Raw genomic sequence first — 19,087 nt, forward strand, 5'->3', positions numbered from 1 at the left:
GTACACAGAATATTCAGAATGCAGTCAATACCAGTAGTTATTGACCAGACTCTGAACATTCTGATTGGCTGAGAGGAGGCCAATAAGGGTTTCCATGTGATAATGTAAAATAACTCTACATACATGTTAAGGGGTTCTCTGCAACCTTTGTCTGTCGAGATGTTTTGGACTACAGTCCCCATTAGTCCATGATGAGGGAGCATGGGAGTCTCAAAGCACATCTGGTTAGACACAGGTGTCAGTTAAGGAATAATTGACACTTTTCTCTGAAGAATTGCTCATCATTTTGAATGAACAAATCTGCAAAATACTACAATTCTATTGAAGACTGCACTTTTTTAGTTTTTTTTTCTCAGTGGAAGAGCCATGGATCCCATCAAGTAATTTGTACATTGTTTTATTGTGCTTTTTCCACACTATCAAGGATTGCTGTGTTGTGTTCCCTGATACTTGGAGCATAACAATAGCTCTGAATGGAGGCCTAGAAACATTCCTATCCAAACTGATTGTATGGACTCTAATAAACAGAACTCAATACCCTACTGAAAGGGTGTGGAAGGAGGAGATTGATTTACAGGTGGCATGAATTTGGTTAAAGACCTTTATTCAAGTGAAAAAATGAGAAAAATTACCCTCTCGCCCTAATTGTAGGAGGGGTTTCCATGCCTCAACTAAATACTAAGGAAAATGTCAGAATGTACGAAAGTAAGAGCCCACCGTCCAATGTCAAAATCCTACTTCTATCCCTTACACTTGAAAAGCAAATTAATGTTGCCTACTGTCCTGTTGTTCCAGAAGAATTACTCCCTTTTTCTGGACAGCTACAATTCTGTTTACCAGATGGGGTCTTCCCTCACTTGTTCTTTCGTAGGCTGTATTTGGAAGTTCAGTGAAGAAAGGGGAATGTCCCCCGTCCCCTGGCCTTTCTCAGGCTTCTCTCTGCAGTTAAATCTGGTTGGGGGGAATGTCTCCCTTCACCTGGCCTTTCCCAGTCTTCTATGGGCAATTCAATGTGGTTGGGGGAATGTCTCCCTTCCCCTGCCTTTCCTCAGGCTTAGGCGTCTCTCGGCAGTTCAAATAGGCAGTCCTGGTGTACTCTCCTTCTAGGTACCGCCTTGTGTCCCAGACTCCTTCAAAACGTTCTTCTATGTGTGGGTCCCAGACCCCTCTACGATTCTTTCTCTATTCCCAGACCCCTTTGGTTTGGCTTCTCTTGTTTGTGACCAAGACCCTTTGACTTGAGCCCCAGACCCTTTTGGTTCTCTCTCTTTCTGGTATGGGTCGTAGACCCCAATGGTTTTCTCGCTCTTGTGGGTCCCAGGCCCCTTCACAAAGCTTTCTTGTGCCACCTAGAAGTCCAAGGGCAGCCCTTGTACCTTCTGTATGGGCTCCCAGTTGCTCCCCTCAGTCTCAGGTTATTCTGCGTCTTTCAACAGTTCTTCGATGCTGCTTCCTGTCGGCGCATTGCTGTACCTAGCTTTCCAGCACTTCCTGGGAGCCGGGCGGCATCTGCCTCCCCAACCATTTTCCGTGGTGCTCTTCCACACCAGGATCCTCAGCCTCTCCCGACCATGGCTCTTCGATATTCTCGGTAGTAGGTAGGGATGCTGTTGCTAACCCGTCAAGACCTGGTCAGCAGCTGTAGGCTCTGCTTCTTTGGATGCAGAAAAATCTTCCGCTCGCGGTGCCTCCGGGATGGGACTGACCATCTTGTTAGTGCTTCTTCCAATTTTCCCGATTGGAGAGATGGAATGTTCAATCCAGTTCTGTCGAGGTTTATCATGACTCTGCACCTCCTCCTCGTCACAGTAGGTTGCAATAGAGATTCAATAAAGTCAGTCCTGCTGTTCCTCATCACAGTACTATTAGTACAGAGATACATTGGAGAGTGGGTTAAGGTGGAAGAAGGTAACAAGGATGGGGAGTGTGGAGGTGTTTGTAAGGTGGTGGTGGGGTCGACATGCTCCGTTATTCCTGGATGTAGTCATGGGTCCCATGGGGGTTTTCTGTCCCCTGAGATCCTCCTCCTGAGTACCACCTCCACGGGTAGCAGCCTCACCTCCCTGGCCTGATGGAAAGGGGCTTCCCCCCAGGGAAGCAGTGACACTGTTGGGATTTGTCACATACCCCTCCTCTTCTGATGGTCGCATCCCCGTCTAAAGTGAATGACGGGGCCTCTGGTGTTTCCATGGGAGATGGTTTGGTTGGCGTTGTAACACTCCCCTCCTGCATCCCTATCCTCATCTCTATTTTTACTATTTGTGACACCCATTGACTAAAGTGTGGTAATGTACTACCTATTACCAATTGGGCTGGTAGTCTTGGAATCACAGCCGCTGTTAGCTTTTTTTTTTTCTCCCCTAGATTGTAATAGTGATTTTAATGAAGTGGTGATTTTCAGTGTGGTCATGGACACAGTGAACTTCTTCCCTTTTTATTTTCTCCCACTTCCCGGGAATAAGCTCTGGTCTCATGTCACACACTTTGCTCCCACTGTCTAATTGGGCCCAAACCTTTTTATTCTGAACGGTGGTGGGGACTCGATAGATGTTATGCTTGCCACCCATACACATTTAGTTGGTTTTGGTTTTGCTCCATTTGTTTTTCTTTCCCCTTGGGAGGTTTATCCCTATTCCCTTTTCTTCCAAACCTAGGCTTGTGTGCGATGTCCGAGCACAGTACATGGAGAAGACTGGATGTTGTATTTCCGGTATCTCTTTGTGTTGGATTCCCTTAGGGACTTCTTTCTCTGATGATGATGGAGCAGGTAAGAAGCTCTCAGGACAATATCTAGCCTTATGACCTGTACCTCCGTACGTGAACCAGTTCTCCTCTGAAACAGGTGATCGAGATAACAGGTTTGGCCCTTTTTCTAAAGGGGCTTCTTTTCCTGGAATAAGGTTCCCAAACACGTGTAGTCTCATGTGGTTTTTCTTCCCATAATCTCTGATATGTTGGTATTCTAGCTGAGTCATATGTGGCCTATTATATGAAAAGGGGTATATCCTCCTGGTCTTGATCCCAACGAAATGTACTTTGTACGGATGATACAGGGGATTCCCGGTCCTGTATTTCCAACATATCAGATGGGGAAAATAAGCTCTTGGAGTTTTTCACTGAAAATTGGAGGATTATATTTGGGCATGCGTGTTGAAATTTGTATGCTGCTGGGAAGCTCCTACAATGCCTGACAGAATCTGGGTGGTATTTTGAGTGACCAGTGAGGTCAGTGGGTAAGGGACTCCTGAAGTACAGTTCTTTTTCTCAGGCTCAAATTCCCCAGCTGCACTGGCTACAGGTTTCTCAGTGAAGGATACTGATGGCAAAGTAGGGACCTGGTCACAGTAGACGTACTAATTATGGCTTCCTCTACTTGGTAAGTGTGAGAAACATGAGGGTATTCTCACTCCTACTCTCCTGGGTCCTATTCACAGGTGGGCAGGGAAAGGCCATCACTAATGGATCCTGACGCTGGGGGCAGAGAAGCGAGGGAAGATCACCTGGGTGAAGGGTCCTTGAGGATTGGGAGTGGGGTACCCTTGGGCTAGAAATGCTATCCCCCTTTCCCTATTGACAACCAACGTAACCATCACCCAACCTTTATAGGCTAATATAAGCCGGTGCCCCCTCAATCTTCCACATGTGACACTTGACAGTACAGGGACGAAGAAGAGGCCACTAAGAGCAGTGAAGATTACACCTTTTCACCACTTTGCTACTGTGACTAGGATGATCCCTACTAAGAGTTGTGAGGGTCAGGCATGTCCCTTTGATTGTGGTCAGGTAGGGCTAATTGGTCAGCCGCACCTGTAGCCTGTCAAGGGACTTCAGGCGTAGAAATGGCGATCAGCCAGACAGAAAAAGAGAAGGTGCACGACACAAGGAGCAACGTGTGAGGAGGAAGCTGTGGTAGGACTGGAGCCACATGAGCCAGCACGCCAGCAAGACATCCAGTGGACTTGGGGGGAGGGGGGGGGCCCGCCCGATGCAGATGGGCCGTGTGACTTCACCAAGCCTGGGAGGTTCCAGACCCCTGAGCATGTAGCAGGAACTGCCGTGAGGCCGGAGCAGAGAGGACGCTGCCCGCGTGCCAACCAAGGTATATAAGCTGCTGGTGTGCGGAGAGGCACAAGGCAGGCGAGCTGGGCTTCCTCCGGTAAAGCACAGAAGACTGGTGAGTGAAGAGAGGGCAGAGAGTCTCCAGGCATTTTGGTCAATGTGGGCCAGTTTGATGAGTTACTTCACTATGCAGCTAGAAGTTTTGACCATTGTCGCTGAATAAATATTCCTTAAATATCACAATTTGCTTACATTTTAACAAAAAACACCCCCTTGGGTACTATTCAAACAGTCTGTCACTAAAGGAATGAATTGCCATTTGCAACTGTGGGACACTTTTTCATTGTTGGTGCCCGAGGCAGTTTTATGCTCCAGTCCGACCCTGTGAGCCACCCCTGCCCATTTCCTCCCTCCAGTTTGAAGACCTCTGTCCTAGGGGGACGTGATTTGGACAGGGAGTGGTAGAAAGTGGGTGGGAATGGCCATAGGAACTAACATGGCCATGGGCAGTAATGGGTGGGTAAATTACCAAAAAACGCCTACAAGCTTTGTATCACTCCTCGCATGCCTCTTTCCTAGCTGTTCTCTAATGCAATAGTTACGTCATATAAGTAGCGCTAAAGTGCCATCAAATAGCCAAAACAAAAAATGGCATGGATCGTCATTTAAAGGTCCATAGCTTATGTCTGCCAGTACATTTTTATTACGATCTGCCATTTTACCTGGCCATATATCAATTACCCCAGTGTATTCATGCACAATATCATTGTGTAGCAAGCAGCACATGAAACAATACAAATAAGTAAATACGTTGGTCGGAAGATGACTTCTGGATCGCACAGCAGCACCGAATTCTAACCGGACCAATGGCACCGCCCAGAACAGGCAGGCTGTTAGTAACCCTTCTCTCCTCCCGGGGCTGGTACACCAACCTCTTTCCTTTGGCTGCGACCCTAGTGCAGCTTTAGTTGGAGGACATCACCTTGCCAAATTGTAGATTTATCACAAAAATGGGAAATGGAAATATCGACCCCAGCATGGAAAACGGGAAGCAGACCTTTCGAGGGAATCCTGCACCAATCAAGAAGCATCTAGATTCACAGGTGTACGAGCCTACAGGGAAGTCTGGACATTTTCCATTGGGCCTCTGTGCCATGGGCCCCTTTTCTAAGAGCACTCATAGTTTGTTACATTGCTGCATGCAGCACACACAATTAAGATGTGATTTTAGCCTGCACCTATATGGGGCCACTTTGGAAAAGAAATCCAGGGCCTCTTTTCAATCCCAATCCAGTCCTGTTTATATTCATCGTTAGTTTTACTATTGACCACTTAAGCAGGACAAACACGAACTGAACTGTCTGATCCCCCTTTGAAAGTTGTCAGTATTGCCCCACACAACGGTGCCCAGGTTATTGATCTCGTACGAGCGAAAGGCTTACTGGTTGCCAGTAGGTTGTAAACTAAGGGCCTGCAGCCTACCCTCCCTCTGCCTAGCGATCTCCTCATATCACTTTGGACTGTGGCATTTTCATGCATCGGGTTTTAGCCAGCACACACACTGTTAACTTAGCTGTCATTTTTCAAAATGGATATACCCGTTTTTCTTCATTGAATGGAACATAAACATCTGTGATTGCATGGAAAAGTCATAACCATCATTTATTCATCGGAAATAATAAAAATGGCTCCGAGTTTCTGTCCTGGCTCTGCTCGTGCTCTGCTCCCTCCTAGACATCGGCCTGCCTGGTTGGAATGAGCAGATTGGCCTCCAAGTTACCTGCGCCTCTACAACTCTGAAAATCCGAGCTAAAGCAATTAAGAGCAAACAATGATAAGTGCACCTTCTAAAGGTCGTCCTTCTAGACCATGTTTATCCTATGTTCTTTTTGTCACGCTTACTGATCTTTCTAAATCTGTGTCATGGAAAACAGAATTTGCATAACAAATTTGGATATGCTTCCAGAGGCAGTCTGCTTATGATATTGCAGTGCAATACAGTAACCCCCTCAGTGTGCCCCCAGCTAAACTAAAAAGACCTCTCCCGTGTACAAATCAGTGTCCTTCAAAACGTTCCATGGGTCGTCATTCGGTGTTTAATTCTAAATACAGTCCTGGGAAGATGCATATTCTGGCTGCACCTGCTTGTCCGTTATCACGGTCTACTGCACCTGCTGCTTCTCTCTAGATCACATGTCCATAGGCCTGGGCTTTTGTCCCTTCTTGGAGGCAGCCTTGAGGGGCTACCTGCCTCTTTCTCAAAACACATAACACTCTGGGTAGTTCCATTTACAAAAGCCAATCCCAACCATGTCCTTCTGATTGTCAATGTCGCCCTGCACTGCACTGCTTGCTGTTGCCACGGCCCAACTCCCAAAGTCTGCACCCACTTCTCAGTGCCAACAGCCATTGCAGCTGTGGCTTCATAGTAATATTAGTCTCTTTGCATTTGCTATTTCCATTATTCATTGTTCAATTGAATTGATTGAAAGGGCTGACTTCATATCCCCACAACATATTCCCTTTTGATAAACACCCTTCACCCAGTCAGTCCTTAAGCAGGTAGGTGTGGCCAATTTGGAATCTGCTTGCTGGTAAGACCTTTTGGGGCAGACTGGTGGATTGTGAATTGCTTTTGTCACCTACTCGCTTAGATCATATAGACATTCCAGCTAACTTGCCTCACAAGTTACTTGTCTTCGTTTTAGACTGTGCGCCCCGGCCTAGGACTTTGTGATCTAGTTTCTGTGGATGAGGATGCTTTAATTTAGTCAGCAATATTCCTTTTTTCCAGACTTGCATTAGATTTCGTTTTCCTGGATCATTTTGTCATTTTCATTCTGTGTGGTTTTCTCTTGTTCTTGCTGTTCTGTTTTCTTGTGATGTTGTGCTGTCCTTTCTCTGTTTTGTACCATTTAATTAATAATTGTAAAACACTGTACAAGAAAATAAACAATACAATACTGAAACTCAGTCATGACCAAAGGATGTCACCTGTCTCAAACTGCTGTACCTCACATTTTTTTGATCCAGAAGACCAGCAACTCCAGGTATGTTTCAACCTCATTAGTCCTCGTACGTAAAGTGTAGTTTCAGTCTCTAGTTATAGTGGGCAGTCGCTCTGCATCTGGACGTACCTACTCCACTTGGTTAGAGAAGAGAAAACATGAGTGAAATAATAGTGGTCTTGTGCAGAAAGGACATACATGTCTCATCGGGTTGAGCCCTACTGCTCGTTTTTGAAATGGAGTCAGATTGCATAAGATCAATCATGTCAACTAAAAGGGATGTATATGCTTCCAGAAGCGTCTCCAGTGGCTTAGAAAGAAGATTTTATTGAATGGACGTATTTCTTTCCTATGTGTTGTTCTATGCTCAGTGGCTGCTTCTTGCATAAGAGGTCCATGGTTTTACAGCAAGAGCTCAGCCAGTATCATTGACATAAAGGCTTGTCCTCCTGGGCAGCTGCTTGGGACACTTGCTACATGGTTGGCTACAACATTTTGGCTTCAAACGTGTTGTGTTTGTATGCAGTCACCAACGTTGAGTGTTTTATTTGTCTTGGTATCATTTTTTAAAACGAGATTTGGACAAACTAAGGAACCGTGCTTGATCAGAGTCATTATAGTTAATAGGCTCTTTCACAACAGAGGCAAAGATCCTTACTCTTTGTCCGAAATGTGGCTTTTGGTTACCCTCTGGAAGGGTGGTCATGTTTGGTTCTCCGGCTTGAAAGTCTTAAAAGCGGAGCAGCAATGGACTACAGTGCCTATGACAAGGGGCAGTTTGATAAAGTTAGCCTTTTGAGTGGGGTGTGGCCCAGTTCTCCTCCTTCCCCCTTTGGGGGGGCCAGCATTTCTATCTTTACCTACAACCTCCTCAGTTGGATGCCCCTGCATGAGCCTCTTGTCACCCATCGAAGAGTTGTTATAATATTGGAGCACAGACCCTGGGCGTCTTTTCTTGCTGGCTGTGAAACCCTGTGTTTCACTCTCGTTGCGTAATATGACGGGCTAGCACGCTGCTATTGGATCCTGGAGACCTGGGTAGTCATCCCTGCTCTTACATGTACGTTTGGAATACTTGGAAGCAGGTGTTCTCTCCTTTTTGCAATGCTCTCCGAACCTAGCAGCAGACTCAAAACTCAGAATGATCATCTTTGCTGTGTTGTGTTTTTAACATATTTCTCTTTCTCGACCTCTCCAGGTTTCTGCATGTTTGTTCTGAGTCTGGTAAAGAAGCACTATCGCCTACAGTTTTATATGGTAAGCTTGCATGACTGCATCCTTAATAACATTAGATGTGTTTCGGTATTCCCAGTCATTGGTTAATCTTTTGACTTCTTCACACTAAAGCTACTCCTTATAAACGTACACCAGCGATCGGTCGATAGGAGACATGTCAAAAGTAGTTTATTGCGGGAATTTTGTTTTAACACCTTCAAAAGAAGGCACTGCTTTGAGATGGGGTTTCTGCAAGGGGATCCTCATAATATTTATATAAACCCGGGAATATTGTAATGATGAAAAAGAGATCATTTTAAAAAAAAATATGTAATCGCCACAGCACTTCATTTCAGAACTGCTTACCAGGTTAAAGAAAACTGAGTCTGGGCTTGAAACGGGGTGCATTTCGCTGAGTTGGTCAGGGAATCCTACACGCTCTCTATTTCCACTGATAGAGAATAGCGTCAATTTATGGATGGAACTGGACAATGTGACTTTTATGCCTTCAGAACACCCAGCAGCAACACTATGATGTCCTTCCTGAGTAGTTAGGGTGAAAAAGGGTGTCACGGAAATCCATACAGTTGTGCAGGCTTCCAATGGATTTTAAGTACCGTGCACTGGACAAACACCAACTTTGTGCACACATCGTCTTTTGGTTTAGAACTCGGAAAACATTGCTTCAACTGTCTTGGTCCTGCCTTTAAGAAGAGAAACAGACACTGCCTGAAAGGCCCACGATTTTTGCAACCTCCAACTGTCCACGGCGCACGTGTTTGAGGAGCATTTGTCCATGCACTAAGGGCCATCTTAAGCACTTTGGGGGCCCTGGGCATGGACATCATTGGGGCCCCCCTCCACCAAACCAAAGGAATGAAGGGATCAAGAATACTGGTCATGCATCACCCCGCCTCCACCCGTCGCGCTCACAACCTATAGGTTGATTTTCTGTCTCACAGCATAATAAACACGTTTACTCCCAAGTCCCCTTACCTTCTTCATTCTTGCTCTAATCAGAATGATAAACAAGTAGCATTTGAAGACCAAAATTAGCAGTCTACGAAGAGGTTACTGTTCTAGTACATACAGGATACTTTTTATCAATAACATCCAGGAAGGTATGCAGCCTGTAGTATTAATGCAGGACCGTATGTAAAAGGTACATGCAACCCATAATAGACAGAGAACTCACATTAGCTGCATCACAGAATGCAAATGTGCTCGTGCATGGATAGAGGAGACCAATTGAAAGGAAGGAGGAAGCATGAATAGTGGATGCAAATTAGAAACTACTAGGAAGGTGTCTTTATCCAGACAGACTGAGATTAGAAGTGGGATATGGTTTTCCAATAGTGTTGCCATTAGATATCAAAGGAACAAATGCCTGTGGTGTGCGATATAAATATGCTCACTATTAAAGTAGAAGCAGCCCTATAGCCAGTTAAACAATGAATATGTTTTTTATGAAGATCATACCATGAGAAGAAAATCACTCTGAAGGGCTGGCAATTTTGAAAGGTTTAGGGACTGGCAATATAAGACTAAATGAGATGCCCAGGATCACACACTGGTTAATGGCTGAAGGGGTGAAGCTGGAATTTGTGCCAACTCTGCAATTTCAATATTTAAACACTTTCTTTTCCAGTTCTTACCATGAACTAAAACAATCTCATTTTATAAAAATGAAATTGGAAAGTACACAAATCACATTACCAAACATTACAATTTTTTAACAAAATATTATAGAAGGGTATTATGCAAAATGGGAATGGTTCTAGCTTGATTCTCTCCATCATCAAGGATAGTATATAAGTACCGACATACCAATCAATGTGATTTAACACATTTTATCTGGGTTTGTCTTTTGTATTTTAAAGCTTTAAATACTTCCAAAACAATGGCTTGTGACATTTTCATTTATAAACGTGCAGAAAAACCTTTGACTTTTACCAAAAAAGCAAACAGTTTTTTTAATCAAACAAGCATACCGTAGAATATGCTTGCCTGAGGCCTGCAACATCTGGTTCCCTCTCTTCTGTCTACCAACCCTTCCACTCAATTGGCCTACATAAGAAGACAGATCAAGTAATGGGATAATGCAAGAAGGCAAACCTCACAGAAAACATCAAAGTAATGTAAGATATATATTTGATGATTTGACCAGGATCACTTTATCGTCTGCTGGCAAATCCAGGATACAAGCATGAACCCTTTTGTTCCATAGTCTTGAATTTGGATGCTTATTCACCTCTTGGACTAACAGTTTATGCCATCGTTGGAGGCGATTGCCTAGGTTTTACAACACCCCATCTTAACAAACCAATTTCTAGACCTTCACCATATGGAAGATATGTTAGTTTTTATAGCATTCCCTATCTGGTGCAGGTACATTTGGTGATACCACCAGATTTTGTTCTGCAAAACCAAGTAAATATGTAGGCACTTTTATAAACTTCAGAGATAGGAAAGGCTCAGCCAGCCTTGCTGGAATGTGATATTCTAATTTTACATATGAACACATATCTCTGCAATGGGTGCTTCACACACTGAGCTAACTTATGAAACATTGTAGGACTCAGTTTATCAATATGCATTTCACCATTGCCAATTGCACATGATCAACATAATTCTCACAGGAAGGAAAGAATTTTAGAGAGTTGTGCTGTAAGGAACACACAAACCATGTGTACACTATGTATGTACCACAGTGAACACAGAAAGCAATACATGATGAATTGATCAAGGCAGAATGTTCTTGTCAAAACAGAAAGGCAATGAGTTTAGAGCCTCAGCAGCACCCCATAAAATATCCGGATGTGTGCTATTTAAGACTGGTGAACAATGGAATCTTACTTCTTCAGATCAGGCAACCTTGTGGGGCCCCGCTCCAAGGTGGGGGCCCTGGGCAAGTGCCCCTTTCGCCCTCCCATAAAAACGTCTCTGCATGCACCCTAAAAGAAGCTAGCCCATGTATACTTTTTTTTCTTCCTCCCACAAATCAAAAAGTAATCGGAAGGCTTGCGGCTGCCATTGTGTGCACGAGACCATTTTTGTGTTCGTTTGTAAAAACATTTTTATAAATGTATTGCTTTGTTTGTTTTATTACCTGCACTTGGTCGTTGTCCTTCTATTATCTGAGAGAGAGGGACTTCCTGCCCAGGTTAAAGGGGAGTTTCCCCCATTTCTCTAATTGCTCGCCTAACCAATGAGTTTGCCCATTCCTCCAGTTTGCTAAATATAAGATACTACTTCCTAGGGCTTGAGCAGATAGTCGTCCTCTCCTGTCCACAGACGATCCAGTGATGAAAGTGGTTAGATATAAGACATGGGCAATGTCAAAAAAGTTATTGAGTGGAAGACCAGGAAACCCCCTCATCCCCTTTCTCACGCCCTATTAGTAACATGTTATGTGGTTATCTCTTTTAATACCAAGATCCCATTCAAGCACTTGCGGCAACATTAGAGAGGGGGGTAGTCATGTGGTTTAGTATGCTCGGGGAACTAGGGAAGCAAGAGAGGGAAAATGGCTGTACGCTAGCTAAATTGATTGCTTAAATACTGCCATAAGAAATGTTCAAAGCACTGGAGAGTTGTATCAAATCTTCCCATTGACCTTACTTCCCCTGGACCTGAGTGGAATGCGCTTGTTTCCTAATTCCTGAAGCACCAGGGAAAATGGGGGGACAAAGCAGCCTTGCTAAAACTTGAATTCAGGTAGGACTTGTTTGGCTTACCTTGGGCCTGCACCGGGGCCTGAGCGAGGGCCTTAAGATGTTCCATTAAATATGCCATTCAGTGTTTATACTCTACATGTTTGCCATGTAAATGATTCCCACACACAGCCAGGTTTCCTGGTTGTTTGTTAGAAAACCTTTTTGTTTTTTTAACCTTTATTTATATGCTCATGATGGAAACATGCATAGCAATACCAACTTGTGACAACTGTGGTGAAGACACACCATGTGACACGACTTTGCAACTATAAAGAATAGCAAAGCAGAGCAGTAAAATAATAGTCCAATTAACGGTGTGGAGAGATTGGAAAAACCTGCTGCAGATCTGGAGTGTTCAGCGGTCAATTGGCCGTTTAATACCTGCCAGATATCTCTGAAGTGCTGTAATAGTATTTGCCCAGGGTTGGTTTCATTAGTCAATACACCATGAAAGGTCCATAAAATAATGATGTGCCCTCAGACGTTTTCCCCCATTCCAAATCAATAGAATATGCCTTATACCTATGACTAGACCAGGAAACCAACTCATTGATGTCTTTAGATAAGTCCTTAAGCCATACCACAAACACCGAACTTTGCCCATTTCCAGATGGACCCCAGCAATAGTTTGCAACTCCTGGAGAACCTGGAACCAAAAATTAGTCACAGATGAAAAGGACCCGAACATAAGACAAAAGTCTGCATTTTCTCTGGAGCATCCTCATGTACATTGCAATCCTATTGCTTGCATATAGCGGCCTTCATCCTCTCCCATTAAACATCGGAGAAGGGCCGACCCTGTTCCCATTTTGCTTGATTGCTGTAGCCTCATTCACTTGGGGGTGGTGGGTCTTCTGCTTTTGTTTCATTCTCTGGCGGGTTTCAAAGAGTGGGTGTTGGGTTAGGTGGTGGAGAACCCTTTTTCGGCAGCCACCTGCATTTACAGTTTTATTTAAAAATGGGGTTGTTTGCGGTTCTGCGTGAACCTCTTAACTCATTGACCTAACCTTGCGTTCTAGAACGTGTCGAGTTTTCCCAATTGCTCTTGAAAAGCCTTTTGAGTCACAAACGCAGCCTTCACAAACGAATCCCTGCAATCGCTAATGTCCAAGCAAGAGGTTTATGAATAGTGAGCGTGCATGTGGTATTCAGTTCTGGTATCCCCAGAGACTAATATACCCTAAACATGGGTCCCCGAACCCTAATCGGCAGCATATCTTGGACCATGCTTTAACTGTACATTTAACTGAGCCAAAATCACATTTTATATCCGTTTTATCCGATAGCAGCAATGACCACAGAGAAGCAGGATACACCACTGCCCTCTACATGTCAACATGAGCGAGAACTGATGGAAAACCCAAAGAAAGTGCAAACTTGCCCTGAGCAGCCAAAAGATGCAATTCTATATCAAGAGATGTCATTCAATCCTGGAGATTGGATAAAACATGATATACCATTTATTAGTACCCCAGAGGTGGGTGGCAGCCTCCTAACAAATGAGGCGGCTCGGAGCAAGGGCTTTATTACACGGTACAGCCCCCGCTCTGAGCCTCCTCCGAGCGGGAGGCCGCCATCTTCCCTTGCCAGTTTTTGGATGTAAGTGCACTTCCACGCGTCTCATCCCCACCCCCACACAATAAGGTACCCCCCAACACCTCCCCAATTAACCTCTGCTTGCTTGTCCATTGGCTGCGCCGGGAACAGTAGTGTTTCTGGCACAGCTCCGATGTCTGCAAGGCCACCAAAAAAAGGGAGAAGGGACTGTATAATCCCTTCTCCATGGTGGCAAGCTTTTTGACATTTTTGAAAAAATATTTATTATTTTGAACGTTGCGAAAAGTTTCACAACTTACAAACTATTTGTATCCCTGTAGAACGTGCCAGGATACTAATAGCAATAAACCCATCACTGGGGGGCCATTAACACATCTGATAATACCACGTTGGCTTCGTTAAAGCCCTCACTTCACTCAGGCCTGTAACTATGGCCCTGGATCCTTACCTGACATGGTAATGGCCCCCAGTTTGTGGTTTATTGCTTAAATACAAGGATCTTCACATATCTAGGTCAAATGAATGAAAAGTGAGTGTAACCAAAACAAAAAAAGCTCCTAACCAGGCCATATTGGGACATTTTAAAGAGAAATAGGTTTTGGGACCTCTATCATATTAATGAGAGACACTCTTCCAGCTTGACAACTTGAGCCAATGGCAGAAGTTAGTTTCAAGGCTTTCTCGATATACCATGTGATTAGCCACCTGTAACTGGGATGCTTCTCAGAACACTTTAGCCCTCAAGATGGGTGACTTTATCTTGCACTCATTTGTAAACACTCAAACCTCAAACTTGAGTTGTGAAATACATCACAGGGAAAAGATCAGATTTGGCACAGTATATTTTCAAACGTGAACATATTTTAAACTGATCTACCTCATCTATCATTGGAGAAAAAATTATATCTGGGTCCCTAATGTAAAGGAGAACATAATAGGCATACAAAAATATAACGGCTCTACGTCTGCAAAGTGCGAGTCCCCGATGTGCATGCTTTCCCCTCATCAACGTTGCCAACAGCGTCATTGCTATGGTACATAGAGGCCGCAGTGAGCACCCCATGCGGGTCCCACTCCTAAAAAAATATCAGACAGTAGAGAACTGGCGGACACTCTGGCGCAAGGATCGGTACACAGTCATTTTGTCCAACAAGGCAGGTGGGGGCCGAAATACATACGATGCTGAACAGCAGTCTGGTAAACCCATGAGATGGAGTTCAATGTTTTTTCCAGCATTCAACACCACTTCAACCACCTCCATCATTGGATTAACCTGCGAGAGAACTCCAACTAAACGCTTAAAGTTGAGGGCTTTAGACCTACCCATTATAAAACTGTTTTGGTCCGGATGCATCAGAGATTCCATAGGATCTATGTGAAAATACTGAATCCTTCACTGCGAATCTCGAAAGTCCTGTCCCTTTTTTCGTTTTTTGTGTGCACTTTTTTACACAAATGCAGGGGTAGACCACACGCAGCCCCTCCCATATCCCCCATTCGAATGAATGCCTCTACACCACTTACCATCTATACTTGTGCGAACAAGTGCAAACATTCGACCAAAAAAAACCCTCAATTTTTGGGTTGGCAGTAAAGGGGTTTGATATTTTCATCCTATCCCATTCCATATGTGGTAGCAGTCAGGAGGCAATGATTTAGTAAAAATATTGATCAACGAGATTGGACGGTATGAGCTGCAGATCACCAGAGGGTTATGGGGCCCGAGAAGCAGAATGATTATAGCTTCACATACAGCAGGTGGGAGATGTCGACTTTCCATTGCTTCATTCCTTTCCTCTAGTAAATGCGGAGCTAAGAGGGGGGAAGAGCGCTCCTGGTAAAACTCCAATCGCAATCTATCAGATCTGGAGCCTTGCATGCTGTGGTCCACTAGCTCTCATTATATCATATATGGCTATGTCTAGCTCAATATCCTGTGTGGTGGACCTACAAATGTTTTAAGTGATATACCCTCCAAAAATGCCTATCTTTTCCCCAGTGCTTCATCTTCTTGAGAGTTTAGCCGTGCGTAAAAATAAAAAAATACCTCGCTCTCCTCCGTGGCAGTGGCAGAGGAGCAGAGTCCCAGACCACCATAATTAAGGTTTAAGCCTTGTGGTGGCCTGTTTCAGATGTAGATTTAGTCCTGGTTTATATTTGCAAGATCCTGTGACATTGATTGCTCTCTCTGTCTTCGATACTCTCTAAAATATATTGTGTGAGCCTGGTCTCTCCAACACCCCTATTTTGGTGCAGTAACTGTGCAAGCCCCCTCCCTGGCCTTGTTGGTATAGCCAGAAACCTTCTCTCCTCCTCTGCTGTTGATCTGCTCTCATCCAACTTGCTTTCAATGGCGCACAAAAGACTGCTCCCTCCCATCACCACCTACTCAGTCTCCAAGATATGCAGTTCAGACTCGATTCTTGCTAAGTCATTCCAAACAAATGTATGTACACTTCATTCTCCTCCCCAATGCAAATACATCTAATATAAACTTTAAATGTTTTCCATAAAAACGAGGCTTGTGTAAAAATTCCTTCATTAAGAACAAAGTATTGCTGAATCTGCGAACTAACGAATGCTACATTTGAAAGAGCCAAGCATGTAATCTCCATGAAGGTCGTCCAGCCCTTTTTGGTCTGTAGACTCAGCTTAACTACAATAGAGCCGTGATCTGAGAACAGCTTCGTTAAAGTTGAGTTGAACAAAACGCAGGCAATATAGCACAGGTTCACTGAACGAAACATCACATAAATCCTCAAGTATGCATCCTGCACAGAAGACTCAAATTAATTTTCACAAACTCTTGGGTGGCCTGCATGCCAAACATCTATAAGGTTTAAGGAAATCCATGATTTTGGAGATTTCCTTCATAGATTGATAGAAGGGCATTTTAGTTACCCAGCACCAGTCAAGTGCTAACTCAAGAATAATATTGAAATCGCTCACCCACAACATATCCAATAACGGAGCATCCCAACACCTGTCATCAAGTTTCTCAAAGAACCCTGTGTCAACTATGTATGGGGCATACATGTTGATTAAGGTGAGTGGGGAGGCCACACAATCTACCAATCAGTCATGCACATTCCATCATGGTCCATGTCAACCATGAATGCCATCCGTGGAAGAAACCAATGAATAACTCCTCTAAAGTTGGAGGAATAGGATGCCTAGAATCTGCTGGCACCCCATCCTTTGGCGAAACAATCGTGCATCACCCTCTTTTGGTGCGTTTCGCTGTATAAAATCAAACTTGATCCCTAACCACTCAAGATTGGCCACCTTGCTTTCTGATCATTTATTACGTTTTCGTAGATTTCAGGATAAAAAGGAAAGGCAGGCAGTCAGTCATAACTTTATTCGGCATTAAAACCATGAAGTTCATAAAAACAAATACAATTTCACATCATAGAAAACAAAATAATCCCATGAAAATGACTGAAGTGCAATATGCATAAAAATACAGTACATACAGCTTCATAACATTTCAAACAGGTAGAGTATACTCGCAGCCCCTTTATCATACATAACCTTAATGAATACACATTTTCCATAACAGATTTCTCTCTCTGTGCTTTCTGCGCTATCATGATCAACAGTTTAAATAGTTTTCTGCCTGTGTAGCCAAGCCCGATGTATAGAACTAGCTACACAGTTCACTATGTGAGGGTCTGTGCTCCCTTTACACAGTTCCAGGCCTTCAATGGTCCCCCCTGACTGAGTAAAGATCTCAAATACCGAATTCTTAGGAGTCTTAACATATAAACAGAAAATGAATGAGTGTTTCCTCACCCAAACCACATAATGTACAAATGGCCGTCCCTTCCAAACCCCAACTGTGAAAGAGGCTATCTACAGTGTCCCGAATCTAAAGCTGACATAAAGGGCTCTGGCATAAGGTGGACTTGTATGATTAAAATATCTTTCCAAACCAAACTTCAATTTTCATCAAAGATATTCTGGGACTAATTTCAACTTGTTGGCCTCTTCTTCCATTTTCTTCCTGGCCAGGACAATTGCTGCTAGCCAAGGCCGCTTCATCTGCTCTATGTGGTTCCTCCCACAGCCTGACCTCATTCAGGGTGAGGAGAGGTTTGTTTTCTGCATTTGCCACCCAAGGGATTCTTTTGCCCTCTTCTATGCTCAAAAGATGTTTCAATGCATCACAAATTTCCCTCTGTGCTCCATAGCCTTTCCCAGTATAATACTGGGATAGGGGGGGGCTTGTTCTCCAATGGGACGCACATTGAGCTCAAGATGTAATAATGCATTGGGGGAGGCTAGGGGAATCTGTAAAATGTTTTCAAAAACTCGTTTTCTTCCCTTGCTAGCCTCGTTGTATCTACATTACTCTAGAGTTCTGTGCCATTAAGAGACGCTGGAATGGCTTGTTTTCGATATGATTCAGTTACTGGGGTAAACGGCACCTCTGCCATGCCTATAAATAATTAATCTAGATGCTCCACCATATTGCTCCAAAGTAGTGCAGGCCTTTTCTACTTGAGCAGTCCAGTGGCCATTCACATGGAATCTAGTACCTAAATAATCATAAGGTGGTACTTGTTCCAATGTTCGTCCTGCCACAACAGTGTCCAGTTTATAGTGCTTAACGAACTAGGGTTTGAAGACCATTACCTTCGTCTTTTCGACATCCAGGCTAAGGTCAATGTCTCCACATTTCTTCAATAAGACAGCCAGGGAGGTTTTTACTCCCCGAGGGGTAGTAGACAGAAGCACTACATCCTCTGCATAAAATAGCACAGGCTATCTGCCCAAATCCATTCTAGGGCAGTCCATGCACTCCTGCAGTAAATAATCAATGATCTCGCCGATGTATATACTAGATAATAATGGGGCGAGGCCGCAGCCTTGTCTCACGCACCTACAGACATTAAAGGGGGCTAAACCATAGTGCACCGCCGCTTTATTATTGTGGTCCATCTCCTGTATAACAGAGATCCGATGAGAGGGCACATTTCTATTCTACAGAACCTGCCAGAAGGTATTTTGCGAGACCATGTAGAAGGCGGTCTTAAGGTCCACAAACACAGCCTACATGTGCTTCCGATTGAGCACAGTGTATTTCTGGACCAAACAAAAAAGTCAGAAACTTTGATCCACCATACTTTTATGTTTTTGAAATCCAGCATCGAGATCACTAATAACATTGTTCTCATCAGCACAGGTTTGAAGGTGGGATACAATGGCCTTAGTGAAAATCTTCCTGTGCTGTCCAAAAGTGGGATAGGCTTATAGTTAGCCTCCCTTTTTGTAAATGGGCAATATTACAGCATGTTGCCAGGTGCTCGGTACTACATTTAGTTTGATAACTGCGTTAAACAGTTTACATCAGACAGGTCCCCAAATACATATATTGGGCCTCATTATAAGTTTGCCGGTCCGGTAACAACAGTACTGGAAAGCTTGCCGGTACCATTGTTACCGGACCGGCAAACTACGAGTTCAGCTCGCGGGTGCCTTCCTGCCCGACAGGTATAACCCGGCTTTACTGGCAAGGCTACCGCCAAA

The 19,087-nt window shown here is 44.0% G+C and overlaps 1 protein-coding gene across 1 annotated transcript in view; it reads left to right on the forward strand.

The window, feature by feature from the left end:
* Positions 1 to 19,087, forward strand: part of CDS2 (CDP-diacylglycerol synthase 2) — a 316,181-nt gene that overhangs the window by 216,099 nt on the left and 80,995 nt on the right. Inside the window, exon 6 of the mRNA XM_069618879.1 lies at positions 8,266 to 8,324. Within this exon, the coding sequence (XP_069474980.1) occupies positions 8,266 to 8,324 (59 nt within the window). The remainder of the gene's footprint in view (positions 1 to 8,265; positions 8,325 to 19,087) is intronic.

The sequence above is a fragment of the Ambystoma mexicanum genome, chromosome 10, assembly GCF_040938575.1.
Source record: "Ambystoma mexicanum isolate Mex_15411 chromosome 10, UKY_AmexF1_1, whole genome shotgun sequence".
Lineage (NCBI taxonomy): Eukaryota > Metazoa > Chordata > Amphibia > Caudata > Ambystomatidae > Ambystoma > Ambystoma mexicanum.